Source organism: Paramisgurnus dabryanus, chromosome 12 (assembly GCF_030506205.2).
Source record: "Paramisgurnus dabryanus chromosome 12, PD_genome_1.1, whole genome shotgun sequence".
NCBI classification, from domain to species: Eukaryota; Metazoa; Chordata; class Actinopteri; order Cypriniformes; family Cobitidae; genus Paramisgurnus; species Paramisgurnus dabryanus.
In genome coordinates, this window is record NC_133348.1 from 37,649,771 (window position 1) to 37,669,143 (window position 19,373).

Genomic DNA, 19,373 nt, shown 5'->3' on the forward strand with positions numbered 1-19,373 from the left:
TACCTTGTGTCATACACTGTACTTCTAGATAGGATCACTCAATCCACAACATGCTATCGACTAGCCAGAACAATAATTTCCACCACTAAAGATAGCTTTATTAGCACTCTTTCAGACCTGTCCCAAATGAAACATGTAGCAGATAACTGTGACGATCTAGATATTGTAATAGAAAACCTAAACAATGTCTGTTCTAACACATTGGATGCCGTTGCTCCCATTCGAAAAAAGAGATTCAAAGAAAAACCGCCAGCTCCATGGTATGACCATCACACCGCAGCCCTTAAAAAGGCATCTAGAAAAATGGAAAGAAATTATAGAAGCACAAAGTTAGAAGTATGGCGTGCAGCATGGAAACAGAGTGTTAAACACTACAGACAGGCTATTAAAACCGCCAGATCTACATATCTTAGCAAGCTTATAAATGAGAATCATAATAACCCTCGTTTCCTCTTTAGCACAGTTGCGAAACTGACTAGAAACAAAGAACAAACAGAAACCAATAGTAAACTTCAACACAATAGTAACGACTTCATGAACTTCTTTTCTAACAAAATTTCGGCTATTCGGGAAAACATCGTAGCTACCCAGGCAGCCACCACTCCACCCATTAGTTCAATTAACACTAGACTACCATACGAACATCTTGATTCATTTAAACCTACTACAGTAGATGAGCTCTCTAAACTAGTCACATCATCCAAATCATCGTCATGTATATTAGACCCCGTTCCCACAAAACTACTTAAAGAGGTATTCCCTGTAGTGTCAACCCCGGTTCTAAATATCTTTAACTCATCGCTAGAAATAGGATACGTTCCAACAGCTTTCAAACTAGCAGTTATTAAACCACTGATTAAAAAACCACAGCTTGACCAAGGAGAACTTAATAACTTTAGACCAATCTCAAATCTCCCTTTTCTTTCGAAAATATTAGAAAAGGTAGTGGCAATCCAGTTACGCACATTCTTGACAAATAACAGTACATATGAAAAGTTCCAATCAGGATTCAGGCCCCACCATAGCACAGAGACAGCATTGCTTAGAGTTACAAATGACCTCCTATTAACATCCGATCGTAGTGAAATCTCAATTCTTATATTACTAGACCTTAGTGCAGCCTTTGACACAATAGATCACACAATCTTACTCAATAGACTAGAAAACTATGTTGGTATCAGTGGTCAGGCACTAGCCTGGTTTAGGTCATATCTAACCAATCGCTATCACTTTGTTTATGTAAATGAGGAAGAGTCATATCACTCCCTGGTTAAATACGGTGTACCGCAGGGATCAGTTTTAGGTCCTATCCTGTTCTCGTTATACATGTTACCCCTAGGAGACATTATCAGGAAACATAACATAAGTTTTCACTGCTATGCGGATGATACCCAGCTTTACATCTCCTTGCATCCCAGCGAAACACACACGTTTTCTAAGCTAAAAGACTACATTAGTGATGTTAGTGACTGGATGGCACATAACTTTCTTAAGCTCAACTCCAATAAGACAGAGATACTTATTATTGAACCAAATCGCTACAAACATAATATGTCAGATTACAAATTGCACATAGATGGCTGTACTGTGGTGCCATCTTCCACGGTTAGGAACTTAGGTGTGATGTTCGACAGCAACTTATCCTTTGATAGTCACATCGCCAACGCCAACATTCTTCCATCTTAGAAATATCTCAAAAATACGCCATATGCTGTCTACATCTGACGCAGAGAAGCTTATTCATGCTTTTATGACCTCTAGAATAGACTATTGCAACTCGCTACTCGGGGGATGCCATTCAAATCAGGTCAACAAGCTTCAGCTAGTTCAAAACGCTTCTGCAAGGGTACTTACTCGATCTAAGAAGTATGACCACATAAGCCCAATTCTGGCATCTTTACACTGGCTACCAGTTAAATATCGCATTCAATTTAAAATATCACTAATCACCTACAAAGCTTTAAATGGCTTAGCACCTTTATATCTTAAAGAATTACTATCAGAATACATTCCATCACGCACACTACGGTCGCAAAATGCTGGTCTATTGATTATCCCTAGACTATCAAAAGTGTCTAAAAGTGGAAGATCCTTTTCCTACTTAGCCCCTAAGCTCTGGAATGATTTACCAACTGATGTCCGAGAATCAGACACAGTCGATCATTTTAAATCTAGACTTAAAACTTTTCTCTTCAACAAAGCATTCGCATAATTTGTCTAGTAAAGGTTCTTAAATCGCAATAGTTATTTTCACGGAACAATGCACTCACGGTCATAACACAGACCAACCAAATAAATAAATAAAAACCTTTTCTGCATGAACACTTAAAATGAATTGCATTAAATAGTTTGCCACCGTTTGCCACTGAACCTGCATTAACGACGACAGTGGGGCTTCCGGCCTTAGTCAAACGGTTTGGCACGTATGGTTGGGTTGCGATTTTGGTGCTTTCGTGTGTCTTGTGAATAGTATGCCATACCAACCCGTTTGCCACTGAACCTGCATTAACGACGACAGTGGGGCCTCCAGTCTTAGTCAAACGGGTTGGCACGTATGGTCGGGTTGCGATTTTGGCGCTATCGTAAGTCTTGTGAATAGTATGCCATACAGACCCGTTTGCCACTGAACCTGCATTAACAACGACAGTGGGGCCTCCAGCCTTAGCCAAACGGGTTGGTATGTATGGTCGGGTTGCGTTTTTCGCGCTTTCGTGTGTCTTCTGAATAGTATGCCATACAGACACGTTTGCCACTGAATCTGCATTAACGACGACAGTGGGGCCTCCAGCCTTAGTCAAACGGGTTGGCACGTATGGTCGTGTTGCGATTTTGGCGCTATCGTAAGTCTTATGAATAGTATGCGATACAGACCCGTTTGCCACTGAACCTGCATTAACGACGACAGTGGGGCCTCCAGCCTTAGTCAAACGGGTTGGTATGTATGGTCGGGTTGCGTTTTTCGCGCTTTCATGTGTCTTGTGAATAGTATGCCATACATACCCGTTTGCCACTAAACCTGCATTAACGACGACAGTGGGGCTTCCGGCCTTAGTCAAACGGGTTAGCACGTATGGTCGGGTTGCGATGTTTTGGCGTTTTCACCTGGTCCTGTAAATTGCATACAATATAGACCCGTTTGCCACTGAACCTGCATTAACGACGACAGTGGGGCTTTAAGGCCTTAGTCAAACGGGTCGTCTGGTTTCATTTTCTCTTAAAGATCGGAAGGTGAATAGTTATTTTCACGGAACAATGCACTCACGGTCATAACACAGACCAACCAAATAAATAAATAAAAACCTTTTCTGCATGAACACTTAAAATGAATTGCATTAAATAGTTTGCCACCGTTTGCCACTGAACCTGCATTAACGACGACAGTGGGGCTTCCGGCCTTAGTCAAACGGTTTGGCACGTATGGTTGGGTTGCGATTTTGGTGCTTTCGTGTGTCTTGTGAATAGTATGCCATACCGACCCGTTTGCCACTGAACCTGCATTAACGACGACAGTGGGGCCTCCAGTCTTAGTCAAACGGGTTGGCACGTATGGTCGGGTTGCGATTTTGGCGCTATCGTAAGTCTTGTGAATAGTATGCCATACAGACCCGTTTGCCACTGAACCTGCATTAACGACGACAGTGGGGCCTCCAGCCTTAGCCAAACGGGTTGGTATGTATGGTCGGGTTGCGTTTTTCGCGCTTTCGTGTGTCTTCTGAATAGTATGCCATACAGACACGTTTGCCACTGAATCTGCATTAACGACGACAGTGGGGCCTCCAGCCTTAGTCAAACGGGTTGGCACGTATGGTCGTGTTGCGATTTTGGCGCTATCGTAAGTCTTATGAATAGTATGCCATACAGACCCGTTTGCCACTGAACCTGCATTAACGACGACAGTGGGGCCTCCAGCCTTAGTCAAACGGGTTGGTATGTATGGTCGGGTTGCGTTTTTCGCGCTTTCATGTGTCTTGTGAATAGTATGCCATACATACCCGTTTGCCACTGAACCTGCATTAACGACGACAGTGGGGCTTCCGGCCTTAGTCAAACGGGTTAGCACGTATGGTCGGGTTGCGATGTTTTGGCGTTTTCGCCTGGTCCTGTAAATTGCATACAATATAGACCCGTTTGCCACTGAACCTGCATTAACGACGACAGTGGGGCTTTAAGGCCTTAGTCAAACGGGTCGTCTGGTTTCATTTTCTCTTAAAGATCGGAAGGTGACCCTTATTTACCATATATACCCTCGCATTGGGCCCCCAATTTGCTAAATCCTAAACTGTAGATAATATAATTATGCCGCAATAGTTAGTCTGTCTGGAACGAAGCTGAGTTAAACCACATCACTGTGTGACACTTCAATACATATGAACGGCCGCTACGCTAATACGATTTTGTTTTTCTCTCCCTGTCTCGTCCTCGACCCGAGGACAACGAGACAAACAGACCCAGTCCCGGTAGATGTGAAAGTCGGCACACCTCTGATCTACTGGCCGTCCTTCAACGTGATGCCCAGCTGATGCCTGACCAACGATCACCGGCAGAACCCGCTTAATCTCTGCTAAATCTCCTTATCCGTTCTCCCAAGGGTTTTTCCCTCCTAGGACTTATTTTTCCTCGGATAAAAACACGGGGATTTTTTTTCTCCTAGGGGTTTTTTCACCCCGGGGAGGCAGCCTTTTTGGGCTTTACTTAGCTTCCTCTTCTAGACGTTGCTTTAGTAATACGTGCACTTATAATATTGAGTCATAGCCGCAGCAAATTTATTTTGTATTTTGTTGTGCTATCTGTCGTTTTTCTGTGCTTTTCACTGCTTCTATTTATGTAAAGCTGCTTTGAAACAATTGACTTTTGTGAAAAGCGCTATATAAATAAAATTGAATTGAAAAAATTGAATTGAATTGAATTGAATATAGGAAAGCATCCAACAGGTTTGTGTGATTATTGTCAGGAAAATGAGACTGTGGAACATATTCTCATATCATTTGGGAAATATAATCAAGAAAGGCAAGAAATGATGACACATCTACAGAGTATAGAGCAAATAGATGGAAATGTTAAAAATATTTTATATTTAGCGAAAAAGGGACAAGGCTATCTAAAAGACACTATCTAAAAGAAACTGAACTGGAAAAGAGAATCTAGGAGGAGACAAATATGAACAGAAGATGGCAGTAGTGCGACAAACTGGATGCGAGCTGCCGTAAAACACCAAAGAAGAAGAAGAAGAAGAATTAGAACGAAGAAGAAGAACCGAAGCGACAGCCGCAGTAAACATGGCGGATAACAGAGAGAAGGGTCTACAAGACTACAGAAAAAAATTACTCGAGCACAAAGAAATTGACGGACGTCTTAAAGAATGTAAGAATAATATGTTTCTGTCATTTAATCATGGCAGCGTGTGATTTATCAGTTTGATAGCCTATGTGGCTGTTTGCGGATTTATTTCGTTGGCTTCTTTGGAAGTCGCTTTGTCATGCAGCACTGAGATGCATTAGCCGCTAATGATAACAACGGAAATTATCATATAATTCAAATTACATTAATGTTCATAACGTTCTTTTAACTGTTCCGATTTTTTGTAAGATCAATAAAGGAAGAATATTGTTTTTCTCAATTTCAGAAACTAGCTCACAATGTTTATTTATAGCACGTCTGAATCACGGACGTTGAAACTTATTTGTTACTTTTGCCACCTTCACGTAAGTTAACACTTAACCGTTCGCATCGCTTCATAACCTGAATTATTCTTTTCAGTGCGAGAACAGTTGAGAGAGCTAACAAAACAGTATGAGAAGTCGGAAAACGATCTGAAGGCTTTACAGAGTGTGGGGCAGGTAAAAACAATTGTGTGCATAGAAGTTTTTTATTTGGGTAAAAACGTTAAGAAATTTGAAATCTGCATTTTATTGTGTCTTCATTGTCATTTGTAGATTGTTGGTGAGGTGCTGAAACAACTGACGGAGGAGAAATGTAAGCTAAAAAAGTTATTCTGGTGTGTGATGATGCTGCTGTTACAGCTCTGTTCTTAAATGTCTCTTTGTGTTGCAGTTATTGTCAAAGCTACTAATGGCCCTCGCTATGTTGTTGGATGTCGTAGACAGGTGAATGTGTTCTCTATACATTAAAATTAATGCTTTTCTTGTATAGTAAAGTGATTTGGGGTTACTAATCATATTTTGTTTCAGCTGGATAAAACCAAGCTTAAACCAGGGACCAGAGTGGCCCTGGACATGACAACTCTTACTATAATGAGGTATGATATTAAATATCATATCTAAGATCAACATTTTTAAAGAATTAAAATGATCTCATAATGTATTGTAAAAAAATGTAATGTAAAAAGTTAAAAGCTTTTTAAAAATTAATAAATAATAAAAATTATTATTATTTACTAAGTGATTATTCAAGACTAAAAGTTTATATAAGTTCTCTTTACTAAAGTAATCATTTTCCAAACAACTGGTAATTGTGTGGATTTAGTTGCTGTTTCTCTGTTGAATTGTTGGAAAAGTCTCACAATCCAACCGTCTCCATTGACTTTGTATTGCGAGAGGCCGCCTCCTTGTCAATTCTGGCTCATAACAAAAAAACAGAATAATGCCTAAAAGCTGCTGTGTGACAAGATGTACAGCTAACAAGCAAAAAAAACAGAAATAAGTTTTTTATGTATTGCACTTGTCTTGTGACAAAATACCTTATGACAGCTAGTTAAAAAAAAAGACATTTGATGAGCTGTAGTAAGTCATATGCATCATATGCATGGCAAGATTGCAAGTAAATTAAGAGAGAATTTTTGTTGTTGTGCACATATTCGTATCCTAAACACTTTGGTTGAGAGTCCAGTTAAATGTGTAAAAGAATTTCTTATTCAAAAAAGAAAATTCTGAATCTAATGTTTTTTGACACTCTAGCTTAAAATTTGGTCTTTCTTAAATAATAAAAACAATTTGTATCTTTAATTTCTGATAGTACCTTAAAGAAGCGTCTTTTAATGGAACTTTTCCCTCAAACTCTTTAAGGTATTTACCTCGTGAGGTGGATCCTCTCGTGTACAACATGTCCCATGAAGATCCTGGCAGTGTTTCTTACTCTGAGATTGGTGGTTTGTCTGAGCAGATCCGTGAGCTGAGAGAGGTTGGTTTGCAGTTTCTGAACTTAGATTTGTTCAGGCAGCATGCAGTTGTCAGCTAAATAAAGATCTTGGGTCTTTTTTGAAAGACTGACATGTATTACTTTTTGGACTTTTTTTAAGGTAATTGAGCTGCCTCTGACCAATCCTGAGCTGTTCCAGCGGGTGGGCATTATCCCTCCCAAAGGCTGCCTGCTTTATGGGCCTCCAGGTTAGTCGCTTAATGGCTAGTGGCAAATTTATTTACTTTGTTTATTTGTGGTGTGTACTTAGCTGTGGGGGTGTGAATGTTTTTATGTATTGAATATACATACATATTGAGAGAGAAGGAAAATCTACAAATAAAAAAAAATTATATCTAGTGAGGGGTGTTTATCATTTTTATTTTATGTCCTAAAGGCACTGGGAAGACTTTACTTGCCAGAGCTGTGGCCAGTCAACTAGACTGTAATTTCCTTAAGGTAAGAAAAATTAAGTTTAACCTAAATCATTATTGCCAGAAATTGACCAGCCATAAATCGGAACTGGATGGTTTTTGCTTTCTTACACGCGATCAGCAACAGACTTTTTTGTATAATTCGGACGATCTGTTTTATGGACGCAAAGCTGTAATATTAATTTTTTTCATGGAATATCAGGGATTTTTGTTTGTCACTTTAAAATTTTGTTTTAATCTTTTTGTTTAATTATAATCTATACTATAGAACAAATAAATGTTATTTAAAACAAAAACATCTTATGCCACAATGATATTTGATCATTGTGCTTAAGATGTAGTTGTTGCTTTTTATATCAGATAGCTACAGTTTTTTTCAGGCCATTTAAGCCTTTTAACAAACAAACTTCTTGTTCACGTACTGTTTTAGGTGTTCTTGTCTGTTGCTTAAAGAAAAAAATCAGAGTCGGCTTATTTGTTTAAAAAAAAAAATCAGAATTGACCATGAAATTCATGATTGGTGCATCACTAATTCTTTTTTTGACAAAACCGAACAATTGAATTGAGAGTTTGATTGTTTAAACAATTATAAATTTTAATGCATGTACATTATACACAGACTGTTATCCCAGAATATCACATTGTTAAATAAAAAGTGTTTTTTACAAGGTTGTGTCGAGCTCCATCGTTGATAAGTATATTGGTGAGAGCGCCAGACTCATCAGAGAGATGTTCAATTATGCCAGAGACCACCAACCTTGCATTATCTTTATGGATGAAATTGATGCGATTGGTAATATTTTTCAACATTGTTTTCTAATCTGTTCTTTTTAGGAGAAATATTACTCTTTGAATTGAAAATATGGTTTGTTTTCAAAGGTGGCCGTCGGTTTTCAGAAGGAACTTCAGCAGATAGAGAGATCCAGAGGACACTGATGGAGGTAGGGGCTTTGTAACTTAAACCTTCCTGTCAATATAGGAGCACCTTTCTGCTATAGTAGCCTACACAATTGCTGTTAGTGTTGTCATGCTACCAACATTTTGGTATTAGGTACTGATACAAGTAAAAATTCACAATTCTCGGTAGGGTTGTGCGATATGACGATATGTGCTAGTGAACGGTTAAAATGTCTCCACAACCATTGCAAACAAAGTTTAGAACAAACATCAAGAAAACACAGAACAGGAATCAAACATTATTGTGACAAAATGCTTCACAGCTTTCTGTTCTTGAAAGAATTGAAACTGAAAGAAGAGAAAACTATAGTGTTTGTGCTAATGCTGTCTATTGCCTTTGTGTAATTGTTTGTAGTGGAGTGTCCTGTCTCAATATTTTCTTGTGCATGCACTGTTGTACATGTACTGTCCGTGCACTTTCCGTGCATATATTTGACGTCATGCGCCGCTTCCTGGTTCAACTTCCAGATTTCATAGAGAAATAACAAAAAATCACGGTTAAAATACACTTGTATCATAATAAAAAACTACCAAATTACTCAATTAAATTTTTATCTCAATAACAAAATCCGAGATGACCAGACATGGTTTTATGGACATGGATATTTTTTTTATGAATTATTAATACACTTACCTAAAGGATTATTAGGAACACCTGTTCAGTTTCTCATTAATGCAATTATCTAATCAACCAATCGCATGGCAGTTGCTTCAATGCATTTAGGGGTGTGGTCCTGGTCAAGACAATCTCCTGAACTCCAAACTGAATGTTAGAATGGGAAAGAAAGGTGCTTTAAGCTAGGGCTGGGCGATATGGAGTGAAAATTATATCTCAATATATTTTGCTATATCTCGATAGCCGATATATCTCGGCTAGGGGTGGGACAATTACCGGTTTCACGATTAACCATGATAAAATGTCCTGACAGTTAGTATTATCATTTAAAATGTAATTATCATTACAACCGTGTTTGATTACCGTGATTTTGAAAACTCTCTGTAAATCCTGTCTAGCCAGAATCAGCTTGATGCAGGTGCACGCATGCAACATTGTTTTTTGCACGAGAAGGCGTTGCGGAAGGCAGTAACAGGTGCACTCTGTTTTAATGCGTTGCTAATGTGTGCATTTGATGTTATTATTTAAGGTACTGTTCATTAAAACAGGTTCTTACATCTCAGTGTTCCGTGTTAATGTTCATTTAATGCAGGGGTGTCCAATAAGACCAGTCGATCGCAAATGCAATGCCGGTAGATCACACATAAGTTACAGGGCTCGACATTTTTTGTAGGACAAGTGTAAAAGAAAATTAGTTAAAGTTAAATTTCAAACAATGTTACTTAAAGAGTAACTAGTGGGTGGAGTCACGCTCTGACCAGGGGTTTAGTTACGCTTTAACGTTATGTGCCATTAGAGCAGAACGCGCAGCGCAAACAACGAGTGGAATATTGAACAGAGAGCGTTGCGCGCCGACCACTGATCTATATAAATGACTGGATTGCGCATGATGTCACACTTGTGAAGCCACCGCGCCGCCATGTTGGTATACCCAAACGTTCTATTAAATCAATGGACGTTATCAGATTTTAATGATAAAACATCACTTTACTCGTCTTCGTTTTTATATGTGAAGTTACCCTGTACATTATTACAACACAAACGTCCAAAGCATGTAAATAGTTATTTACTGAAAGTTGTACATTTTGCGTTTTAAACAGTTATTATACATTCATCTTTATAACAGTATCTGATCAGCAGACAGACCGCAGCATATTTAGTATTAATGACAATAAACGTGCTCATTCTGAAATTTAAATAAATAATCATGCTTTGTACCGTATGTGCAAGCAATAATTTGCTAGTTTTGTGATTATGTTATCTTAACTTATTTAGAGAAATAACGCTGACCGTCACAGTGTAGCTGAATGTCTAAAAAAACTTTATTTATACCCGTGTCATTAACAAATGCAACAGACACACTCACCTTAATGGTTTTTTATAAATCCATTATCCTGCCCGATTAAAACATAAACATTGCAAATAACACCAGAATTAACAAATAATTAACGTACACATCCTAAAAATTAACCTTGTATAACTGATACGCTGTAAAGGGGGTTAATTTTGATCATGATTTTGAATGGAAGTCAATGACGCTCTCTGCCGGTTGGGTATACCAAGATGGCGGCTCGAACTCTGCGCTGGCTTCACCTCACGCAGTTACGTCAAGCGTTCTATGTGCAATCCAGTCATTTATATAGATCAGTGGCGCCGACACACATTTACATGTTACTGTTATTGTTACTAAACACGCTGCGCACGCATTAAACCTGATCGACGAACACGGAGGGGCGAGAGTCGCGGGACGGCATGGAATGGAGGGAGACTGATGTTTCTTCAGGCTCCAGCGTGAATATAAATGACAGCCACTTCAACCGCATTTTCATCACTGTGTGTCAAAAAAGTCCGTATTTTATCTCTTCTTAAGTTCGTTAAAAACACAAAATGGGCTTAAAATCTTGTTTAAGAATCTGTTTTATAATGAGAATCTCTCTTTCAGCGCGCCTATGTTTGTGCGCCATCTGACAGAGTTCGTCACTGTACATTAAAAATCCCACACAAACATTACAGCGTAAATGCTAGGTTTAAGATTGATTTTATATATAACAGATAATCTAGATACATTTACCCTAATAAGTTTTTTAAACATGGTAATGTTTTAATGTTTTGCTTTAGTGTTTTAATGTCAGACAATCATTGAAATGTGGGAAAAATGAAGAGAAAGGCAGCAGATATAGCATCCTTCTTCAGAAAGAGTAGCAAGAAGCAGCCAAATGAATCTTAGTAAAATACATTTCAGTGGCCTACAAAATTCACGTGATTTTCTGGTCTCTATAGTTTTTTTTCAGCAATGGGAGATATCAATTCTGGTTTCAAAGTAAACTTCAAAAGTTTATTTGATTAAATAGTTTAAAAAAAAACATGATATTGAATTATGACACTAAATTGTATGTTAATCTCATTTGATGTTATACATCATTGTGATTTAACGCACCTATAAAGTATTTTAAGGTTGGATGTTAGAGATTTTATGTGCCACCCCAGAGTAACTGCTGGCCCCTGCCTGGCCACCACTATGAAAAATCCCTTGCTCCGCCACTGATTAGCAAAACACAAAAAACACATTATATTATAAATCTTTACCCGGACAAGTCAGTGTTTCCTCTAGGATTTTTTTCAGCTGTGGCGGCAGGGGGCGCCCATGATGATTATAAATGTAAAAAAAATGTTTAATGTAGAATATAGGCTACAGTAAACTAATATGTATTTTTTTATAATTTTCACGCTGTCATTTACTTTTCCTTATATTTATAGCATATTGCTTTTCTATGTTTGATCTAAACTGTATTTTCTTAAAAAAAGTTACACAGCTACGTACGTAGTTCGGATATTTCATTGTAGTTTTAATGTAGGCCTAGTGTGCATTGCAAGTTCGTCCTCGTGTTTAGCGTACAGAGCTGTTACAAAGTCATGCAGTCCTGTTTGATAATCCGCACTGCTGTGATTGACAGAACAACCGACCAGTTATCCGACATCAGCAGCAATTTTATTTCACACCCGTACCATTTGACATAAAGACTGTGACCCCGAGCCGGTCACACCGCAAATCGCGCAGTTAAATATAAACCTTTACCGGTCTTCAGACAGATCTTAAACACAAATAAGCACGGGGCATTTAAAAACGAGTCGAATTTTGGTCTCGGATGTTAGACCCGCATTTTACTCTTGTCTATTGAGTCCCGACCTGCATCTACAACACAATTGACACGCGAATAGCCTATTACACCCGTTAGATCAAATATTATGCGGTTCATCCGCGGGTACCCCGACCCTGCTGTTTCGTCTGAAAACAGATAAAACAGTCTCACCGTCTGCCTCAAGTTTCTATTACCAACGTTCTTCTCTTCCACGGGAATAATGTAAGTTTCCTTACAAACAGATTCGACTATTAATGTCTTGCAGTCGCATATAAGTAGTATTCAGTATTTAGCCTTTTGTTTTTGGACAAATATTTTATCATTTAATGTGAAACTTTGTGAGTGTCGATCTAAAGCACAGACGATTGACTGACAGCTGAGCGGTCAGCAGCGCGCTGCGCTTATAGCCTACTGAATAACTAATGGCCAGATAAGTTGATAATATGAGTACAGTGATTCCAAATGAATGTCCAAAAAACTCGTAACATGTTAAATCAAAAGTTTAATAATGTCTTTTCTCGCAGCCCTGCGCTGTGTTGGTGTAGATATGCGCCGGTGAACATCATATGCGTGATGACCTTGCAGCTTAAATACCCTAAATTTATAGTCATAAAGATAAGTTCAATTCAATTCAATTCAATTTTATTTATATAGCGCTTTTCACAAAAGTCAATTGTTTCAAAGCAGCTTTACATAAATAGAAGCAGTGAAAAGCACAGAAAACGACAGATAGCACAACAGAATACATGATAGCATGAGCAGTTAAATTTGCTGCGGCTATGACTCAATATTATAATTGCACGTATTACTAAAGCAACGTATAGAAGAGGAAGCTAGGTAAAGCCCAAAAAGGCTGCCTCCCCGGGGTGAAAAACCCCCTAGGAGAAAAAAAACCCCGTGCTTTTATCCGAGGAAAAATAAGTCCTAGGAGGGAAAAACCCTTGGGAGAACGGAAATGGAGATTTAGCGGAGATTAAGCGGTTCTGCCGGTGATCGTTGGTCAGGTATCAGCTGGGCATAACGTTGAAGGACGGCCAGTAGATCAGAGGTGTGCCGACTTTCACATCTACCGGGACTGGGTCTGTTTGTCTCGTCCTCGGGTCGAGGACGAGACAGGGAGAGAAAAACAAAATCGTATTAGCGTAGCAGCCGTTCATATGTATTGAAGTGTCACACAGTGATGTGGTTTAACTCAGCTTAGTTCCAGACAGACTAAATATTGCGGCATAATAATATTATCCACAGTTGAGGATTTAGCAAATTGGGGGCCCAATGCGAGGGTATATATGGTAAATAAGGGTCACCTTCCGATCTTTAAGAGAAAATGAAACCTGACGACCCGTTTGACTAAGGCCTAAAGCCCCACTGTCGTCGTTAATGCAGGTTCAGTGGCAAACGGGTCTATATTGTATACCATTTACAGGACCAGGAGAAGACGCCAAAAACATCGCAACCCGACCATACGTGTTAACCCGTTTGACTAAGGCCGGAAGCCCCACTGTCGTCGTTAATGCAGGTTCAGTGGCAAACGGGTCTGTATGGCATACTATTCATAAGACTTACGATAGCGCCAAAATCGCAGCCCGACCATACGTGCCAACCCGTTTGACTAAGGCTGGAGGCCCCACTGTCGTCGTTAATGCAGGTTCAGTGGCAAACGGGTCTGTATGGCATACTATTCACAAGACACACGAAAGCGCGAAAAACGCAACCCGACCATACATACCAACCCGTTTGACTAAGGCTGGAGGCCCCACTGTCGTCGTTAATGCAGGTTCAGTGGCAAACGGGTCTGTATGGCATACTATTCATAAGACTTACGATAGCGCCAAAATTGCAACCCGACCATACGTGCCAACCCGTTTGACTAAGGCTGGAGGCCCCACTGTCGTCGTTAATGCAGGTTCAGTGGCAAACGGGTATGTATGGCATACTATTCACAAGACACACGAAAGCGCGAAAAACGCAACCCGACCATACATACCAACCCGTTTGACTAAGGCTGGAGGCCCCACTGTCGTCGTTAATGCAGGTTCAGTGGCAAACGGGTCTGTATGGCATACTATTCACAAGACACACGAAAGCACCAAAATCGCAACCCGACCATACGTGCCAAACCGTTTGACTAAGGCCGAAAGCCCCACTGTCGTCGTTAATGCAGGTTCAGTGGCAAACGGTGGCAAACTATTTAATGCAATTCATTTTAAGTGTTCATGTAGAAAAGGTTTTTATTTATTTATTTGGTTGGTCTGTGTTATGACCGTGAGTGCTTTGTTCCGTGAAAATAACTATTGCGAGTTAAGAACCTTTACTAGACAAATTATGCGAATGCTTTGTTGAAGAGAAAAGTTTTAAGTCTAGATTTAAAATGATCGACTGTGTCTGATTTTCGGACATCGGTTGGTAAATCATTCCAGAGCTTAGGGGCTAAGTAGGAAAAGGATCTTCCACTTTTAGACACTTTTGATAGTCTAGGGATAATCAATAGGCCAGAATTTTGCGACCGTAGTGTGCGTGATGGATTGTATTCTGATAGTAATTCTCTAAGATATGAGGGTGCTAAGCCATTTAAAGCTTTGTAGGTGATTAATGATATTTTAAATTGGATGCGATATTTAACTGGTAGCCAGTGTAAAGATGCCAGAATTGGGCTTATGTGGTCATACTTCTTAGATCGAGTAAGTACCCTTGCAGAAGCGTTTTGAACTAGCTGAAGCTTGTTGACCTGATTTGAATGGCATCCCCCGAGTAGCGAGTTACAATAGTCTATTCTAGAGGTCATAAAAGCATGAATAAGCTTCTCTGCGTCAGATGTAGACAGTATATGGCGTATTTTTGAGATATTTCTAAGATGGAAGAATGCTGTGCGGCAGACGTTGGCGATATGACTATCAAAGGATAAGTTGCTGTCGAACATCACACCTAAGTTCCTAACCGTGGAAGATGGCACCACAGTACAGCCATCTATGTGCAATTTGTAATCTGACATATTATGTTTGTAGCGATTTGGTTCAATAATAAGTACCTCTGTCTTATTGGAGTTGAGCTTAAGAAAGTTATGTGCCATCCAGTCACTAACATCGCTAATGCAGTCTTTTAGCTTAGAAAACGTGTGTGTTTCGCTGGGATGCGAGGAGATGTAAAGCTGGGTATCATCCGCATAGCAGTGAAAACTTATGTTGTGTTTCCTGATAATGTCTCCTAGGGGTAACATGTATAACGAGAACAGGATAGGACCTAAAACTGATCCCTGCGGTACACCGTATTTAACCAGGGAGTGATATGACTCTTCCTCATTTACATAAACAAAGTGATAGCGATTGGTTAGATATGACCTAAACCAGGCTAGCGCCTGACCACTGATACCAACATAGTTTTCTAGTCTATTGAGTAGGATTCTGTGGTCTATTGTGTCAAATGCTGCACTAAGGTCTAGTAATATAAGAATTGAGATTTCACCACGATCGGATGTTAATAGGAGGTCATTTGTAACTCTAAGCAACGCTGTCTCTGTGCTATGGTGGGGCCTGAATCCTGATTGGAACTTTTCATATGTACTATTATTTGTCAAGAATGTGCGTAACTGGCTTGCCACTACCTTTTCTAATATTTTCGAAAGAAAAGGGAGATTTGAGATTGGTCTAAAGTTATTAAGTTCTCCTTGGTCAAGCTGTGGTTTTTTAATCAGCGGTTTAATAACTGCTAGTTTGAAAGCTGTTGGAACGTATCCTATTTCTAGCGATGAGTTAAAGATATTTAGAACCGGGGTTGACACTACAGGGAATACTTCTTTAAGTAGTTTTGTGGGAACGGGGTCTAATATACAGGACGATGATTTGGATGATGTGACTAGTTTAGAGAGCTCATCTATTGTAGTAGGTTTAAATGAATCAAGATGTTCGTATGGTAGTCTAGTGTTAAGTGAACTAATGGGTAGAGTGGTGGCTGCCTGGGTAGCTACGATGTTTTCCCTAATAGCCGAAATTTTGTTAGAAAAGAAGTTCATGAAGTCGTTACTATTGTGTTGAAGTTTACTATTGGTTTCTGTTTGTTCTTTGTTTCTAGTCAGTTTCGCAACTGTGCTAAAGAGGAAACGAGGGTTATTATGATTCTCATTTATAAGCTTGCTAAGATATGTAGATCTGGCGGTTTTAATAGCCTGTCTGTAGTGTTTAACACTCTGTTTCCATGCTGCGCGCCATACTTCTAACTTTGTGCTTCTATAATTTCTTTCCATTTTTCTAGCTGCCTTTTTAAGGGCTGCTGTGTGATGGTCATACCATGGAGCTGGTGGTTTTTCTTTGAATCTCTTTTTTCGAATGGGAGCAACGGCATCCAATGTGTTAGAACAGACATTGTTTAGGTTTTCTATTTCAATATCTAGATCGTCACAGTTATCTGCTACATGTTTCATTTGGGACAGGTCTGGAAGAGTGCTAATAAAGCTATCTTTAGTGGTGGAAATTATTGTTCTGGCTAGTCGGTAGCATGTTGTAGATTGAGTGATCCTATCTAGAAGTACAGTGTATGACACAAGGTAATGGTCAGAAACTGCATCACTCTGAGGTGATATTTCGACGTCATTAATATTGAGTCCGAGTGACAGAATTAAGTCTAATGTGTGATTACGAGTATGCGTTGGCCCTGTCACGTTTTGTCTAATATTGAGAGAATTTAGAACATCTATAAACGCACGTCCTAATGCGTCTTTTGGGTTGTCCACATGGACATTAAAATCACCAACAATAAGAGCTTTATCTACAGTGACTACAAGCTCAGATAGGAAATCTGCTATTTCATTAAGGAAATCTGCATGGTGACCCGGTGGTCTATAGATTGTCGCTAAAGCAAAAGAAAGCTGTTTGTGGTTACGATCAGTTATTTCCATATTTAACAACATTACTTCAAATGATTTAAATTTTAGCTCAGATTTTTGGTTTACTTTAAACATTGTGTTGTATATTGTAGCTACACCACCCCCTCTCCCCTTTAATCGAGGTTCGTGTTTATAATAATAGTCTTGTGGGGTGGATTCATTTAAACTAATGTAGTCGTCTGCTTTAAGCCAGGTTTCTATTAAACAGAGTACATCTAAGTTTTGGTCTGTAATTATTTCATTGACAATAGGTTCTTTATTGGTAAGCGATCTAATGTTAAGAAGGCCGAATTTTAAGAATCGAGATTCATCTGTTAATGTATTGTTTTCTAATTTTATTTGAATCAGATTTGTACCAGATGTAACAAGCGGTGCCCTGTATTTATTTGTTCGGGGAACAGATACAGTTGAAATGTGCTGATATTTCGGTAAGATTGACTCGAAGTGCTGGGATATAAGTGGTCTTGACATATCACGGCAGCTAACAGATGGACGGTTAAGCCGATCCGTCTGTTTCCTGACCTGGGCCCTGGATAGTCATACTATATCAGAATTAAGACTATTGATCAGATTTTTAGTGAGTATAGCACTTCCTTCCGATGACGGGTGAAGGCCATCTCGGGTTAGGAGAAATGGTCTTCCCCAGAAATGCTTCCAATTGTCTATAAACCCTACGTTATGCTGAGGGCACCACTTTGACATCCATCCATTGAGAGACACTAATCTACTATGTGTTTCTATTAAACAGGGACCAGAGCATATTACATTGTCTGACATTGTTTTTGCAATTTCACACATCTCCTTAATATTATCTTTGGTGATTTCCGACTGGCGGAGCCTAGTGTCATTCGTGCCGGCGTGAATAACAATCTTAGAAAACTTCCGCTTAGCATTAGCCAGCACTTTAAGTTTGGATCTAATGTCAGACGTTCTGGCTCCCGGTATACAGTCGACTATGGTGTTTGGTGCCTCAATGTTAGTGTTCCTGAGTATAGAATCTCCAATGACCAGGGCACTTTTAAAAGGTGTTTCAGCTGGTATACTCCTTAGGGGATCGAATCTGTTAGAAATTGTCGTTACGTTATGGGTCTTAGAAGGACGCCTAATATGACTATGCCGCCTAACAGTCACCCAGTTTGACCGCTGACTTGACTCTGATGACGGAACCGAGCCATGTGTATTTTGATAAACACTATGCGCGCTCGATACAGTATTTGTAATATTTATATTAGCATCTGATGTCGGAACCGAGCCATTAGTCTTTTCGCTCGATAGATTATTTGCGACAGTAACATTAGCGGTTTTGCTATCCTCAACTAGCGTTCGGATGCGCGATTCTAGTTCAGCAACCTTCTCAGTTAACCTTAATACTTCAATACACTTAGTGCATGTAAACCCCTCTATGCTAACAGCAGAAGCTAAACTATACATGTGGCAAGTAGTACATGTTACAATACAAGTCAAACAACATTCGAAACTTCAAATGATGTATTTTTATTTGTGTAAACTCACAATAAGGAGAAAACCTTGTGCTTATTTATAATCATTTAAAACATGACGTGCTTTCTGCTGGTTTGGTTTTAGAGCGCGTCACAAAAAAAAGAACAGAAACTCAAATACTTTTTATTCGTTTTGTCAATTTAATAATTATTTAAGTGCAACATATTTCGTATAGGCTTATTTATTTTATTATTATTTCTCAAAACAGAAACGTAGCTTAATAATCCTCTGTTGATTTAAATCTATTTGTGCATGAAACTAAACCCATGGAGGAAATTATGATATTTTAGGAGATTTATTTATAAATGAGTGAACAACGCAAATCCAGAAAGGAATTTATTTCTAGACAGCCAGTCTCGCAGAGCGGACATTTCGGTAGCTTTTTTGCGAGCTGCCGCTGTGGGTTTTGTCTAGAAGGGATACAGCAAATGCCGAAAAGTTAATGATTAGATTTGGAGGTAGGATTATTAGGATGAAAACAGCGGTTCTGGCTAAATTAGATACAAATACATCCTACAATCGTGTGAAATTTTGTGTTTAGAGTTGGGTTTGGTTAAAGGATTAGGATAAAACAGTGCTCATCCAACGAGATTTCGTTTGCTGTATCCCTTCTATCCACAACCGCAGGCGTGGCGGGGATGTTTTAGGAGTGGCGGGCCGCCACGGTTGAATGTATATAGCGGAAACACTGCAAGTGACTTTTGTTCATGGACAAG

The 19,373-nt window shown here is 39.2% G+C and overlaps 1 protein-coding gene across 1 annotated transcript in view; it reads left to right on the plus strand.

The window, feature by feature from the left end:
* Positions 1–5,203: 5,203 nt before the first annotated feature.
* Positions 5,204–19,373, plus strand: part of psmc6 (proteasome 26S subunit, ATPase 6) — a 45,789-nt gene continuing 31,619 nt past the window's right edge. The window contains exons 1-10 of the mRNA XM_065263708.1: positions 5,204–5,361; positions 5,758–5,837; positions 5,934–5,973; positions 6,052–6,104; positions 6,189–6,256; positions 7,023–7,137; positions 7,256–7,343; positions 7,532–7,593; positions 8,238–8,361; positions 8,448–8,509. Of these exons, the coding sequence (XP_065119780.1) occupies positions 5,277–5,361; positions 5,758–5,837; positions 5,934–5,973; positions 6,052–6,104; positions 6,189–6,256; positions 7,023–7,137; positions 7,256–7,343; positions 7,532–7,593; positions 8,238–8,361; positions 8,448–8,509 (777 nt within the window). The 5' untranslated portion in view covers positions 5,204–5,276. The remainder of the gene's footprint in view (positions 5,362–5,757; positions 5,838–5,933; positions 5,974–6,051; positions 6,105–6,188; positions 6,257–7,022; positions 7,138–7,255; positions 7,344–7,531; positions 7,594–8,237; positions 8,362–8,447; positions 8,510–19,373) is intronic.